The following is a 16652-nucleotide window of genomic DNA, read 5'->3' as shown; positions in this document are numbered from 1 at the left end:
TGTTTCATGTAGCTACCACTCTGGTAGCTTTACATGAAACAAAAAAAAAATTAAAAAAATAGTTTTTTTTGACCATTTTTAAAAAAAAATTAACTGCCAGGGAGGTTAAAGAACTGTTCCCTAAGAGGTTTCCTGCTGAGTCTCCTAAACAAGACTAGTGCTGCCAGTTGCCCGTGTCTCCCAGCTATTATCCTCCAGTATGTAATGTCCCCACCCCAGTAAAACCACTGCTTCCCCAGTACAGCCATGTCCCCCAGCATTACCATTATCCTCCAGTATGTAATGTCCCCCTCCCCAGTAATGCCATTTCTCCCCCAGTATAGCCATGTCCCCCCTGTGTCCCCCAGCATTGCCATTATCCTCCAGTATGTAATGTCCCCACCCCAGTAATGCCATTTCTCCCCCAGTATAGCCATGTCCTCCCTGTGTCCCCCAGTATTGCCATTATCCTCCAGTATGTAATGTCCCCCACCCCAGTAATGCCATTTCTCCCCCAGTATAGCCATGCCCCCCCTGTGTCCCCCAGCATTGCCATTATCCCCAGTATAGCCATGCCCACACTCCAGTATTTCTCCCTTCCCCCACCTCCATGCAGAGTAGTAAGAGGACGGATTACATTGGTTTATAGCTACCTGTCAATGTGTGCTCCAGGCCTCTGCTCCCATCAGCCTCAGTCTCTGCCTCTCCTCATATCCTCATCCATCTACCACTACCAGCACTGCTGTAACATCACAGGAATGATAACAGTGGGAGGGGTTGCCTCAGTCTCCGCCTCTCCTCATATCCTCATCCATCTACCACTACCAGCACTGCTGTAACATCACAGGAATGGTAACAGTGGGAGGGGGAGGGGAGGAGAGAAGGCCAGCTGGAGAGGAGGCAGAGGGAAGACAGGACTGCAGCATGCTGTTAGTATAGTGCACAGGTAGCTATAAACCAGATTATTATGCTTTCCTGCAATACTCTGCATGGCCCCACCTCCCACAAGTGACAGCAATGGGGAGTGCTGGGGGGAGGGGGATCCTGTATTGGTAGATTCACCACTGACAACTTTACAGCCTAAATTATCTTCCCTTTTTTTATCTATCAAAAGGCAGCAGCATTCTGTATGGATCACATGACCACCTTACTGAGGATGGAGGAGGACCAGAGTCACATGACTGAGAGGATATTCAACCTCACCCTGGAGATCATCTGCCTGCTGACTGGAGAGGTGAGGGGGATTCTGGGAGGTCACATGACATCACTCTTATCTCTGGTAATATAACACACAGGTGACTGGAGAGGTGAGGGGGATTCTGGGAGGTCACATGACATCACTCTTATCTCTAGTAATATAACACAGGTGACTGAAGAGGTGAGGGGGATTCTGGGAGGTCACATGACATCACTCTTATATCTAGTAATATAACACAGGTGACTGAAGAGGTGAGGGGTATTCTGGGAGGCCACATGACATCATTCTTATCTCTAGTAATATAACACACAGGTGACTGGAGAGGTGAGGGGGATTCTGGGAGGTCACATGACATCATTCTTATCTCTAGTAATATAACACAGCTGACTGGAGAGGTGAGGAGGATTCTGAGTGTCTCTTATCTCTAGTAATAAAGTACACAACCAGTTCTGGGCTGAGGTGGGGAAGGCACTAGCCCCTGAGGGCGCACCCATGCTCCCTCCCTATGAGTTCCCCCCTGGCCTGGCCGATACAGAGTCGCGATCAGAGTTTGTAGTGTTGCTCCTCATCACATCAGGAACTCGGCCACGTCACAGGCTTGCAGCAACTTCTCTCTGTCTCCCTAAACTGGGGAGGGGGCTCCCTAACCCCGGGGACAGATTAGGGGACACTAAAAAGCTGGGACACACAGTGGGGACACTGGTAAGCTGGGACACACTATAAGGAGGCTGGGAAGCTGGGAGACACTGAGGGGCAATGGGAAGCTGGGACACACTATGGGGGACACTGGGGGGCTGGGACACACTATGGGGGATACAGGGAAGCTGGGACACACTATGGGGGACAATATGAAGCTGGGGCACACTATGAGGGGCACTGGAAGGTGGAACATACTGTGAGGGGCACTGGGGAGATTGGATTGGGGACACTGTGAAGCTAAGACACTATTGAGATGCTGGGACACACTATGAGGGGTGCTGAGAAGCTGGGACACACTATGGGGGACACTAGGAGGCTGGGACACACTATGGGGGACAATAGGAAGCAGAGGTACACTATTAGGAGGCTGGGGCACAGTATGGGGACACTAGGAAGCTGGGACACACTATGGGGGACAATAGGAAGCAGAGGCACACTATTAGGAGGCTGGGGCACAGTATGGGGACACTAGGAGGCTGGGACACACTATGGGGGACAATAGGAAGCAGAGGTACACTATTAGGAGGCTGGCGCACAGTATGGGCACACTATTAGGAGGCTGGGACACACTATGGGGGACACTAGGAGGCTGGGACACACTATGGGGGACAATAGGAAGCAGAGGTACACTATTAGGAGGCTGGGGCACAGTATGGGGACACTAGGAAGCTGGGCACACTATTAGGAGGCTGGGACACACTATGGGGGACAATAGGAAGCAGAGGCACACTATTAGGAGGCTGGGGCACAGTATGGGGACACTAGGAAGCTGGGACACACTATGGGGGACAATAGGAAGCAGAGGCACACTATTAGGAGGCTGGGGCACAGTATGGGGACACTAGGAAGCTGGGACACACTATGGGGGACAATAGGAAGCAGAGGCACACTATTAGGAGGCTGGGGCACAGTATGGGGACACTAGGAGGCTGGGACACACTATGGGGGACAATAGGAAGCAGAGGCACACTATTAGGAGGCTGGGAAACAGTATGGGGACAATAGGAAGCTGGGGCACACTATTAGGAGGCTGGGACACAGTATGGGGACACTAGGAAGCTGGGACACACTATGGGGGACAATATGAAGCCGGGGCACACTATTACGAGGCTGGGGCACAGTATGGGGGACACTAGGAGGCTGGGACACACTATGGGGGACAATAGGAAGCAGAGTCACACTATTAGGAAGCTGGGGCACACTATGGGGGACAATATGAAGCTGGGACACACTATTAGGAGGCTGGGGCACAGTATGGGGACACTAGGAAGCTGGGACACACTATGAGGGGGACAATATGAAGCCGGGGCACACTATTAGGAGGCTGGGGCACACTATTAGGAGGCTGGGGCACACTATGGGGGACAATATGAAGTTGGGACACACTATTAGGAGGCTGGGGCACAGTATGGGGACACTAGGAAGCTGGGACACACTATGAGGGGGACAATATGAAGCCGGGGCACACTATTAGGAGGCTGGGGCACAGTATGGGGACACTAGAATGCTATTGGGTTGCATTTAAGTCCTGGAAAGGGGTAATGGGAGGTATTAATCTCCAATGTGTAAATGTTCTCTGATACCCCGAGGAATGTCTCACTAGAAAAGCCCCCCTTGCTGCTGCTCCCATCAGGTGATCTGATTATCTAACTTGGGTAGGGGAATGCCTTATACTGGGGGCTCATCAGGCCAGCTAAACGGAGAAGAGTCACTGCCATATGCAAGGGGGGAGGGGAGGGGGAGGGGACTCCTCTGGCTAACTTGAGGAGGAGGCTACCTAATACTGGGGGCTGATCGGGCTATCTAACTTGGGGAGGGGGGATGCCTAATACTGGGGGCTGATCTGGTATTCCAAGTCCAAATATGCTTTATTGGCAGTACCAAATACACTTATTATTTATTTATTTATTTATAAAGCGCCAACATATTCCATGGCGCTGTACAATGTAAGAAAACAAACAAGGGATACATAATGATACAGACAATGATATACAGGATCTTCTCAAAAAATTAGCATATTGTGATAAAGTTCATTATTTTCTGTAATGTACTGATAAACATTAGACTTTCATATATTTTAGATCCATTACACACAACTGAAGTAGTTCAAGCCTTTTATTGTTTTAATATTGATGATTTTGGCATACAGCTCATGAAAACCCAAATTTCCTATCTCAAAAAATTAGCATATTTCATCCGACCAATAAAAGAAAAGTGTTTTTAAAACAAAAAAAGTCAACCTTCAAATAATTATGTTCAGTTATGCACTCAATACTTGGTCGGGAATCCTTTTGCAGAAATGACTGCTTCAATGCGGCGTGGCATGGAGGCAATCAGCCTGTGGCACTGCTCAGGTGTTATGGAGGCCCAGGATGCTTCGATAGCGGCCTTAAGCTCATCCAGAGTGTTGGGTCTTGCATCTCTCAACTTTCTCTTCACAATATCCCACAGATTCTCTATGGGGTTCAGGTTAGGAGAGTTGGCAGGCCAATTAAGCACAGTAATACCATGGTCAGTAAACCATTTACCAGTGGTTTTGGCACTGTGAGCAGGTGCCAGGTCGTGCTGAAAAATGAAATCTTCATCTCCATAAAGCTTTTCAGCAGATGGAAGCATGAACCCACTTTTGAACCAGAAACAGCGGCAGAAGCGCCTGACCTGGGCTACAGAGAAGCAGCACTGGACTGTTGCTCAGTGGTCCAAAGTACTTTTTTCGGATGAAAGCAACTTTTACATGTCATTCAGAAATCAAGGTACCAGAGTCTGGAGGAAGACTGGGGAGAGGGAAATGCCAAAATGCCTGAAGTCCAATGTCAAGTACCCACAGTCAGTGATGGTCTGAGGTGCCATGTCAGCTGCTGGTGTTGGTCCACTGTGTTTTATCAAGGGCAGGGTCAATGCAGCTAGCTATCAGGAGATTTTGGATCACTTCATGCTTCCTGTAATACTGGAGCTCCATCTGCTACCTACACTGGGGGGAGGGGGGACTACACAACCGGAGGGGGGCACTTTGAACGCTCCACCTCTAGTGCTGGGTAACCTTTTCCCGGCCCTTACACAGCTGACTGGTGAGGTGAGGAGGATTCTGGGAGATCATGTGACATTATTGTTGGTCTTTCTATACAGAGTTTTCCTCCAGTGAAGTCTGGTGATCATATGACCATCACAGTGCCCCCACCTCACTCTGGGAGACACAATAAGGAGAAGATTCTGGAAATCACCAGGAAGATGATGGAGCTGCTGATAGGAGAGGTGAGTGGTGCTGGGAATTATGGAATATTATGCAGTGAAAGCAAGGGGTGTGTCTGGGTGGTGACTGTATCATTGTATGTGTCAGGTTCCTGAAAGGTGTCAGGATGTCGCTGTCTGTTCCTCCATGGAGGGATGCCAGTATATAGAAGGACACCAGGACCTCTACAAGGACACCATGATGGAGAATATGCCTCCCTTCACATCAACCGGTAAGAGGAGACTTTCATGTTTTGTAAAGAAGAGTGCAGACCCCCCCCCCCCCCCATCATCTGATAATCACATAGAGACAATGTATTCAGTCAGTGTGTGTGTGTTTCCTACAGATGGATCCAGTAACAGAAACCCACCAGAGAGATGTACAGGTCCTCTTTATTCCCTGGAATGTCTACAGGAAGATCCCACCATCCCCCGGCATTATCAGGTAGGTGGGGCTGAGGGTCCCCAGAGACTACAAACCATGACACATTCTTTTCTCCTGAGTATGCTGTTATCTGTGTTTTACATTGTACATTATCTCTCACTTTGTGCACTTAGGATGGAGAACTTATACAAGGAAATGATGTGGTGAAAGAGGAAGAAGAAGAGATGTATGTGAGGAGTGATCAGCAGTCTATGGAGGAGGGTGACATGATGAGGACAAGTAAAGAGGAAGAAGAAGAGACATATGTGAGGAGTGATCAGCAGTCTATGGAGGAGGCAGACATGATGGGGACATGTAAAGAGGAAGAAGAGACATATGTGAGGAGTGATCAGCAGTCTATAGAGGAGGGTGACATGATGAGGACAAGTAAAGAGGAAGAAGAAGAGATGTATGTGAGGAGTGATCAGCAGTGTGTGGAGGAGGGTGACCTGATAAGGATCTATAAAGAGGAAGAAGAGGAGACGTATGTGAGGAGTGATCAGCAGTCTATGGAGGAGGGTATCATGATGAGGACAAGTAAAGAGGAGGAAGAAGAGACATATGTGAGGAGTGATCAGCCGTCTATGGAGGAGGGTGACCTGATGAGGACATGTAAAGAGGAAGAAGAAGAGATGTATGTGAGGAGTGATCAGCAGTCTATGGAGGAGGGGCACCTGATAAGGACATGTAAAGAGGAAGAAGAAGAGACGTATGTGAGGAGTGATCAGCAGTCTATGGAGGAGGGTATCATGATGAGGACAAGTAAAGAGGAGGAGGAAGAGACATATGTGAGGAGTGATCAGCAGTCTATGGAGGAGGGTGACATGATGAGGACAAGTAAAGAGGAGGAGGAAGAGACATATGTGAGGAGTGATCAGCAGTCTATGGAGGAGGGTGACATGATGAGGACAAGTAAAGAGGAGGAAGAAGAGACATATGTGAGGAGTGATCAGCCGTCTATGGAGGAGGGTGACCTGATGAGGACATGTAAAGAGGAAGAAGAAGAGATGTATGTGAGGAGTGATCAGCAGTCTATGGAGGAGGGTGACCTGATGAGGACATGTAAAGAGGAAGAAGAAGAGATGTATGTGAGGAGTGATCAGCAGTCTATGGAGGAGGGTGACATGATGAGGACAAGTAAAGAGGAAGAAGAAGAGAAGTATGTGAGGAGTGATCAGCAGTGTATGGAGGAGGGTGACGTGATGAGGACATGTAAAGAGGAAGAAGAGACGTATGTGAGGAGTAATCAGCAGTGTATGGAGGAGAGTGACATGATGAGGACAAGTAAAGAGGAGGACAATGTTACAGAGCGCAGAACAGGTGAGTAATCAGCAGTGTATATAGAATAAATGTGTATCTGTATTGCTGTGATGTCACTGCTCACAGACTGGCCATATTAGGGGTTATGCTATATGCTCATGTTAGATTTTTGCCATCTATAACTACCATACATGACAGTATTGGGTGACAGCTTACTAACAATAGCAGTACAGACACCCTGGGGAAGGGAAAGGTCTCTTTATTCTCTCACACTGGGCTGCCCTCCTTTCCTCTGACACTTTAGCAGGGGCCGCTTGCTGGTGTCAGCAGCACTGATTACCTAATAGTGTTACATTTCGGCTAATTTAGTTCCAGCGCTGATGCCCTTAAGCCATTGTTCAGCCACCTTAGAGTGATCCCTGGTTGCTTAGATCTATGGAGAATTGCCTGCGTCTCAGCTCTTCCTGTGTCTGACACAGCTGAGGCGCACATACAAAAATTAAATATACTGCCTGACTCTACCACCACCTTAATAATTAGTAATACCCACACCTCAGTACAGGGGGAGTGACCATATGTAATATATACAGAATGGGCCATTTATATGGATACACCGTAATAAAATGGGAATGGTTGGTGATATTAACTTCTTGTTTGTGGCACATTAGTATATGTGAGGGGAAAACTTTTCAAGATGGGTGGTGACCATGGCGGCCATTTTGAATCCAACGTTTGTTTTTTCAATAGGAAGAGGGTCATGTGACACATCAAACTTATTAGGAATTTCACAAGAAAAACAATGGTGGGCTTGGTTTTATTGTAACTTTATTCTTTCATGAGTTATTTACAAGTTTCTGACCACTTATAAAATGTGTTCAATGTGCTGCCCCTTGTGTTGGATTGTCAATGCAACCCTCTTCTCCCACTCTTCACCCACTGATAGCAACACCGCAGGAGAAATGCTAGCACAGGCTTCCAGTATCTGTACCCTCTTCTCCCACTCCTCACACACTGATAGCAACACCGCAGGAGAAATGCCAGCACAGGCTTCCAGTATCCGTACCCTCTTCTCCCATTCTTCACACACTGATAGCAACACTGCAGGAGAAATGCCAGCACAGGCTTCCAGTATCTGTACCCTCTTCTCCCACTCCTCACACACTGATAGCTACACCGCAGGAGAAATGCCAGCACAGGCTTCCAGTATCCGTACCCTCTTCTCCCACTCTTCACACACTGATAGCAACACCGCAGGAGAAATGCCAGCACAGGCTTCCAGTATCCGTACCCTCTTCTCCCACTCTTCACACACTGATAGCAACACCGCAGGATAAATGCTAGCACAGGCTTCCAGTATCCGTACCCTCTTCTCCCACTCTTCACCCACTGATAGCAACACTGCAGGAGAAATGCTAGCACAGGCTTCCAGTATCCGTACCCTCTTCTCCCACTCCTCACACACTGATAGCAACACTGCAGGAGAAATGCCAGCACAGGCTTCCAGTATCCGTACCCTCTTCTCCCACTCTTCACACACTGATAGCAACACCGCAGGAGAAATGCTAGCACAGGCTTCCAGTATCCGTACCCTCTTCTCCTACTCCTCACACACTGATAGCAACACCGCAGGAGAAATGCCAGCACAGGCTTCCAGTATCCGTACCCTCTTCTCCCACTCTTCACACACTGATAGCAACACCGCAGGAGAAATGCTAGCACAGGCTTCCAGTATCCGTACCCTCTTCTCCCACTCTTCACCCACTGATAGCAACACTGCAGGAGAAATGCCAGCACAGACTTCCAGTATCTGTACCCTCTTCTCCCACTCCTCACACACCGATAGCAACACCGAAGGAGAAATGCCAGAACAGGCTTCCAGTATCTGTACCCTCTTCTCCCACTCTTCACACACTGATAGCAACACTGCAGGAGAAATGCCAGCACAGGCTTCCAGTATCCGTACCCTCTTCTCCCACTCTTCACCCACTGATAGCAACACCGCAGGAGAAATGCCAGCACAGGCTTCCAGTATCTGTACCCTCTTCTCCCACTCTTCACACACTGATAGCAACACTGCAGGAGAAATGCTAGCACAGGCTTCCAGTATCCGTACCCTCTTCTCCCACTCTTCACCCACTGATAGCAACACTGCAGGAGAAATGCTAGCACTGGCTTCCAGTATCCGTACCCTCTTCTCCCACTCCTCACACACCGATAGCAACACCGAAGGAGAAATGCCAGAACAGGCTTCCAGTATCTGTACCCTCTTCTCCCACTCTTCACACACTGATAGCAACACTGCAGGAGAAATGCCAGCACAGGCTTCCAGTATCCGTACCCTCTTCTCCCACTCTTCACCCACTGATAGCAACACCGCAGGAGAAATGCCAGCACAGGCTTCCAGTATCCGTACCCTCTTCTCCCACTCTTCACCCACTGATAGCAACACCGCAGGAGAAATGCCAGCACAGGCTTCCAGTATCTGTACCCTCTTCTCCCACTCTTCACACACTGATAGCAACACTGCAGGAGAAATGCTAGCACAGGCTTCCAGTATCCGTACCCTCTTCTCCCACTCTTCACCCACTGATAGCAACACTGCAGGAGAAATGCTAGCACTGGCTTCCAGTATCCGTACCCTCTTTTCCCACTCCTCACACACTGATAGCAACACCGCAGGAGAAATGCCAGAACAGGCTTCCAGTATCTGTACCCTCTTCTCCCACTCTTCACACACTGATAGCAATACCGCAGGAGAAATGCTAGCACAGGCTTCCAGTATCTGTACCCTCTTCTCCCACTCTTCACACACTGATAGCAACACTGCAGGAGAAATGCTAGCACAGGCTTCCAGTATCCGTACCCTCTTCTCCCACTCTTCACACACTGATAGCAACACTGCAGGAGAAATGCCAGCACAGGCTTCCAGTATCCGTACCCTCTTCTCCCACTCTTCACACACTGATAGCAACACCGCAGGAGAAATGCCAGCACAGGCTTCCAGTATCCGTACTCTCTTCTCCCACTCCTCACACACTGATAGCAACACCGCAGGAGAAATGCCAGAACAGGCTTCCAGTATCTGTACCCTCTTCTCCCACTCTTCACACACTGATAGCAACACTGCAGGAGAAATGCTAGCACAGGCTTCCAGTATCCGTACCCTCTTCTCCCACTCCTCACACACTGATAGCAACACCGCAGGAGAAATGCCAGCACAGGCTTCCAGTATCCGTACCCTCTTCTCCCACTCCTCACACCACTGATAGCAACACCGCTGGAGAAATGCCAGCGCAGGCTTCCAGTATCCGTACCCTCTTCTCCCACTCTTCACACACTGATAGCAACACTGCAGGAGAAATGCCAGCACAGGCTTCCAGTATCCGTACCCTCTTCTCCCACTCTTCACACACTGATAGCAACACCTCAGGAGAAATGCCAGCACAGGCTTCCAGTATCCGTACCCTCTTCTCCCACTCTTCACACACTGATAGCAACACCGCAAGAGAAATCCCAGCACAGGCTTCCAGTATCCGTACTCTCTTCTCCCACTCTTCACACGCTGATAGCAACACCGCAGGAGAAATGCTAGCACAGGCTTCCAGTATCCGTACCCTCTTCTCCCACTCTTCACACACTGATAGCAACACCACAGGAGAAATGCTAGCACAAGCTTCCAGTATCCGTACCCTCTTCTCCCACTCTTCACACACTGATAGCAACACCGCAGGAGAAATGCTAGCACAGGCTTCCAGTATCCGTACCCTCTTCTCCCACTCTTCACACACTGATAGCAACACCACAGGAGAAATGCCAGCGCAGGCTTCCAGTATCCGTACCCTCTTCTCCCACTCTTCACACACTGATAGCAACACTGCAGGAGAAATGCCAGCACAGGCTTCCAGTATCCGTACCCTCTTCTCCCACTCTTCACACACTGATAGCAACACCGCAGGAGAAATGCCAGCACAGGCTTCCAGTATCCGTACTCTCTTCTCCCACTCTTCACACACTGATAGCAACACCGCAGGAGAAATGCCAGCACAGGCTTCCAGTATCCGTACCCTCTTCTCCCACTCCTCACACACTGATAGCAACACCGCAGGAGAAATGCCAGAACAGGCTTCCAGTATCTGTACCCTCTTCTCCCACTCTTCACACACTGATAGCAACACCGCAGGAGAAATGCTAGCACAGGCTTCCAGTATCTGTACCCTCTTCTCCCACTCTTCACACACTGATAGCAACACTGCAGGAGAAATGCTAGCACAGGCTTCCAGTATCCGTACCCTCTTCTCCCATTCCTCACACACTGATAGCAACACCGCAGGAGAAATGCCAGCACAGGCTTCCAGTATCCGTACCCTATTCTCCCTCTCCTCACACACTGATAGCAACACCGGTGGAGAAATGCTAGCGCAGGCTTTCAGTATCCGTACCCTCTTCTCCCACTCTTCACACACTGATAGCAACACTGCAGGAGAAATGCCAGCACAGGCTTCCAGTATCCGTACCCTCTTCTCCCACTCTTCACACACTGATAGCAACACTGCAGGAGAAATGCCAGCACAGGCTTCCAGTATCTGTACCCTCTTCTCCCACTCCTCACACACTGATAGCAACACCGCAGGAGAAATGCCAGCACAGGCTTCCAGTATCTGTACCCTCTTCTCCCACTCCTCACACACTGATAGCAACACTGCAGGAGAAATGCCAGCACAGGCTTCCAGTATCCGTACCCTCTTCTCCCACTCTTCACACACTGATAGCAACACCTCAGGAGAAATGCTAGCACTGGCTTCCAGTATCCGTACCCTCTTCTCCCACTCTTCACACACTGATAGCAACACCGCAGGAGAAATGCCAGCACAGGCTTCCAGTATCCGTACTCTCTTCTCCCACTCTTCACACGCTGATAGCAACACCGCAGGAGAAATGCTAGCACAGGCTTCCAGTATCCGTACCCTCTTCTCCCGCTCTTCACACACTGATAGCAACACTGCAGGAGAAATGCCAGCACAGGCTTCCAGTATCCGTACCCTCTCCTCCCACTCCTCACACACTGATAGCAACACTGCAGGAGAAATGCTAGCACAGGCTTCCAGTATCCGTACCCTCTTCTCCCACTCTTCACACACTGATAGCAACACCGCAGGAGAAATGCTAGCACAAGCTTCCAGTATCCGTACCCTCTTCTCCCACTCCTCACACACTGATAGCAACACCGCAGGAGAAATCCCTGCACAGGCTTCCAGTATCCGTAGTTTCAGGTATCTTCACAGCATAGACAATTGCCTTCCGATGACCCCAAAGATAAAAGACTAAGGGGATCAGATCGGGAGACCTTATGGGCCATTCCTCTGGCCCACGACGACCAATCCACTTTCCAGGAAACTGCTCATCTAGCAATGCTCGGACCTGACACCCATAATATGGTGGTGCACCACCACACATTCTGCACTCATACACCCCTTCGGGTAGTACCAATTCATCCAATCTTCAGAGAGGTGGAGGGAGCTAGTGCAGGTTACAGTGAAAAATGATGAGGTCTTCAGCTTGCAAGCGTAAAGCAGCATATGCCGGCATGTATAAGTCTCACCAATCCTGTGGAACTCCTGTGGCTTCCGTCTGGTATACCTCCGGATTCCGCCTCCTCCAGGATCACCCACATCAACTTATGTGTAATGGTATCGCTGGCTTTTCTGATGGTCAGCGTATCAGCGCTACCCGTCCTGCACTGCCGTGCTCATTCAGGGGGGAGACGCTCTTACCACCTACAAACGCTGCTTCTGCTACCGCCGCACTGGCTGTGGGATTTGAACCCGCCCATCGACACGTTCTGCCCGCCCCCCTTGTGAGCTTCGTCAGGATGTGCGCTGAGGCGCACAGCCTTAGACCCAGAGGCGGAGTATAGTGACATCATCTGTATGTGAGTATGCAGCTCTGGGTTTAAACAGCCACAAGCATGAGTATAAAGCAATGCTGCCACCAGTGTGAAATGGCTCACAGGCTCACTTTACTACCCTGCACCCACTGCCTGTCTCCTCCCATCACCTCAGTATGTCAGGCTTGCTTTACTACCCTGCACCCACTGCCTGACTCCTCCCATCACCTCAGTATGTCAGGCTTGCTTTAGTGCCCTGCACCCACTGCCTGACTCCTCCCATCACCTCAGTATGTCAGGCTTGCTTTACTACCCTGCATGCACTGCCAGACTCCTCCCATCACCTCAGTATGTCAGGCTTGCTTTAGTGCCCTGCACCCACTGCCTGACTCCTCCCATCACCTCAGTATGTCAGGCTTGCTTTACTACCCTGCCCCCACTGCCTGACTCCTCCCATCACCTCAGTATGTCAGGCTTGCTTTACTACCCTGCACCCACTGTCTGACTCCTCTCATCACCTCAGTATGACAGGCTTGCTTTACTACCCTGCACCCACTGCCTGTCTCCTCCCATCACCTCAGTATAACAGGCTTGCTTTAGTGCCCTGCACCCACTGTCTGACTCCTCTCATCACCTCAGTATGACAGGCTTGCTTTACTACCCTGCACCCACTGCCTGACTCTTCCCATCACCTCAGTATGTCAGGCTTGCTTTACTACCCTGCACCCACTGCCTGACTCCTCCCATCACCTCAGTATGTCAGGCTTGCTTTACTACCCTGCATGCACTGCCAGACTCCTCCCATCACCTCAGTATGTCAGGCTTGCTTTAGTGCCCTGCACCCACTGCCTGACTCCTCCCATCACCTCAGTATGTCAGGCTTGCTTTACTACCCTGTACCCACTGCCTGACTCCTTCCATCACCTCAGTATGTCAGGCTTGCTTTACTACCCCGCACCCACTGCCTGACTCCTTCCATCTCCTCAGTATTAGTGGTGCTCAAATACCCCTTTTCAAAATTCGAGTTAGGTCGAATTCGAATAGTAAATTATTCGAGATCAGTCGAATATTCGAGTCGAATAATTTTTACTATTCGATTCGACCTCGAAATTCGAGCTCACTATTCGAGTCGGTATTCGAGCTCATTATTCGAGCTGACTATTCGAAATGGCCTTAAATAGCTTCCAACACTTGTTTTGAGGGTGAATGATGCAAGAAACCTCTTTTTTTCCAAGTAACAACAGCAAGTGATTATGTGGGGATGTTCCTTTAAAAAAAAAAAGTTGAAAAGAGAAGTTGTGTCCAGAAATTTGTTCAGTACTGTATATACTTCTTCTTCTTCTTCTTTATCTTCTATATCTTCTTCTTCTTCTTCTTCTTCTTCTATATCTTCTTCTTCTATATCTTCTTCTTCTTTTATATTGTCTTCTTCTTCATCTTCTTCATCATCATCTTCTTCTTCTTCATCTTCTTTTTCTTCATCTTCTTCTTCATCTTCTTCATCTTCTTCATCTTCTTCTTCTTCTTCTTCTACATCTACTTCATCTTCAACTTCTTCATCTTCTTCTTCTTCTTCATCTTCTTCATCATCTTCATCTTCTTCTTCTTCTTCTTCATCATCTTCTTCTTCATCTTCTTCTTCTTCATCTTCTTCTTCTTCATCATCTTCATCTTCTTCTTCTTCATCTTCTTCATCTTCTTCATCTTCTTCTTCTTCATCTTCTTCATCTTCTTCTTCATCTTCTTCATCATCTTCTTCTTCATCATCTTCTTCTTCTTCATCTTCTTCTTCTTCTTCATCTTCTTCATCTTCATCTTCTTCATCTTCTTCTTCTTCATCATCTTCATCTTCTTCTTCATCTTCTTCTTCTTCATCATCTTCATCTTCTTCTTCTTCATCTTCTTCTTCTTCATCTTCTTCTTCTTCATCTTCTTCATCTTCTTCTTCTTCATCTTCTTCATCTTCTTCATCTTCTTCTTCTTCGTCTTCTTCTTCTTCATCTTCATCTTCTTCTTCTTCATCTTCATCTTCTTCTATATCGTCTTCTTCTTCACTTATTTCTCTTTTCAAATTTTTTTTTTTAAAGAAATGCAGCTATTTTTGAGCGTAACAAATAGCTGGTGGCGCACGCATGTTGGAAGCGCCATTGTATGTGCTCCCTGGCAGTGGAAACACACAGACAGCAGGAGGTAAATTCAGCAGCAGGAGGAGGATGATGAGTGTGTGGCAGCAGGCAGTCAATGAGGCAGGCAGCGTGACATAATAGCCCTGGTACCTAGCGGTGATACCAGGGCTGTAAATAAACACAGCAGGCAGGAGGTCCCAGACAGCGGTCGTGCAGCCCACATTGTGTCCAATACACAACTGGGACAACACAGTTTTCAACCCGGGCACCTCAGAAAAATTAAACCTTTTTTTTTTTTTTTATGGTTTTGTAGTTTTGGTTTTACAACCAATTACACAGATATAGCTATTTTTTGACGTAATAGCTGGTGGCAGAGTGGCAGCAGAAGGTAAATCTGTGTACCCTGGCGTTGGGAAACACAGACAGACAGACAGCAGCAGCAGCAGCAGCAGGAGGAATGGAGGAGTAATGTGAGCAGCTATTGTTTGACGTAATAGCTGGTGGCAGAGTGGCAGCAGAAGGTAAATCTGTGTACCCTGGCGTTGGGAAACACAGACAGACAGCAGCATCAGCAGGAGGAATGGAGGAGTAGTGTGAGTGTGGCAGCAGGCAGGCAGCGTGACATAATAGCCCTGGTACCTAGCGGTGATACCAGGGCTGTAAATAAACACAGCAGGCAGGAGGTCCCAGACAGCGGTCGTGCAGCCCACATTGTGTCCAATACACAACTGGGACAACACAGTTTTCAACCCGGGCACCTCAGAAAAATTAAACCTTTTTTTTTTTTTTTATGGTTTTGTAGTTTTGGTTTTACAACCAATTACACAGATATAGCTATTTTTTGACGTAATAGCTGGTGGCAGAGTGGCAGCAGAAGGTAAATCTGTGTACCCTGGCGTTGGGAAACACAGACAGACAGACAGCAGCAGCAGCAGCAGGAGGAATGGAGGAGTAATGTGAGCAGCTATTGTTTGACGTAATAGCTGGTGGCAGAGTGGCAGCAGAAGGTAAATCTGCGTACCCTGGCGTTGGGAAACACAGACAGCAGCATCAGCAGGAGGAATGGAGGAGTAGTGTGAGTGTGGCAGCAGGCAGGCAGCGTGACATAATAGCCCTGGTACCTAGCGGTGATACCAAGGCTGTAAATAAACACAGCAGGCAGGAGGTCCCAGACAGCGGTCGTGCAGCCCACATTGTGTCCAATACACAACTGGGACAACACAGTTTTCAACCCGGGCACCTCAGAAAAATTAAACCTTTTTTTTATGGTTTTTTGGTTTTGTTTGTAAAACAAATTACACAGATATATAGCTATTGTTTGACGTAATAGCTGGTGGCAGAGTGGCAGCAGAATGTAATTCTGTGTACCCTGGCAGTGGGAAACACAGACCGACAGCAGCAGCAGCAGGAGGAATGGAGGAGTAATGTGAGCAGCTATTGTTTGACGTAATAGCTGGTGGCAGTGTGGCAGCAGAAGGTAATTCTGTGTACCCTGGCAGTGGGAAACACAGACAGACAGCAGCAGCAGGAGGAATGGAGGAGTAGTGTGAGTGTGGCAGCAGGCAGGCAGTGTGACATAATAGCCCTGGTACCTAGCGGTGATACCAGGCCGTAAATGAACACAACAGGAGGTCCCAGACAGCGGTCGTGCAGCCCACATCGTGTCCAATACACAACTGGGACAACACAGTTTACAACCCGGGCACCTCAGAAAAATTAAACCTTTTTTTTTTTTTAATGGTTTTTTGGTTTTGTTTGTAAAACAAATTACACAGATATATAGCTATTGTTTGACGTAATAGCTGGTGGCAGAGTGGCAGCAGAAGGTAAATCTGTGTACCCTGGCAGTGGGAA

The 16652-nt window shown here is 48.6% G+C and overlaps 1 protein-coding gene across 1 annotated transcript in view; it reads left to right on the top strand.

Annotated features, from left to right (window-relative positions):
* The window catches only part of LOC137537282 (zinc finger protein 184-like), a 127520-nt gene that overhangs the window by 11681 nt on the left and 99187 nt on the right, over nucleotides 1–16652 (top strand). The window contains exons 2-7 of the mRNA XM_068259362.1: nucleotides 1094–1213; nucleotides 5003–5128; nucleotides 5214–5337; nucleotides 5452–5549; nucleotides 5663–6448; nucleotides 6560–6848. Coding sequence (XP_068115463.1) covers nucleotides 1109–1213; nucleotides 5003–5128; nucleotides 5214–5337; nucleotides 5452–5549; nucleotides 5663–6448; nucleotides 6560–6848 — 1528 coding nt within the window. The 5' untranslated portion in view covers nucleotides 1094–1108. The remainder of the gene's footprint in view (nucleotides 1–1093; nucleotides 1214–5002; nucleotides 5129–5213; nucleotides 5338–5451; nucleotides 5550–5662; nucleotides 6449–6559; nucleotides 6849–16652) is intronic.

The sequence above is a fragment of the Hyperolius riggenbachi genome, chromosome 10 (genome assembly GCF_040937935.1).
Source record: "Hyperolius riggenbachi isolate aHypRig1 chromosome 10, aHypRig1.pri, whole genome shotgun sequence".
NCBI lineage: Eukaryota > Metazoa > Chordata > Amphibia > Anura > Hyperoliidae > Hyperolius > Hyperolius riggenbachi.
The sequence above is the reverse complement of the archived record's forward strand: the minus strand, read 5'-3'. Positions and strand labels throughout refer to the sequence as shown.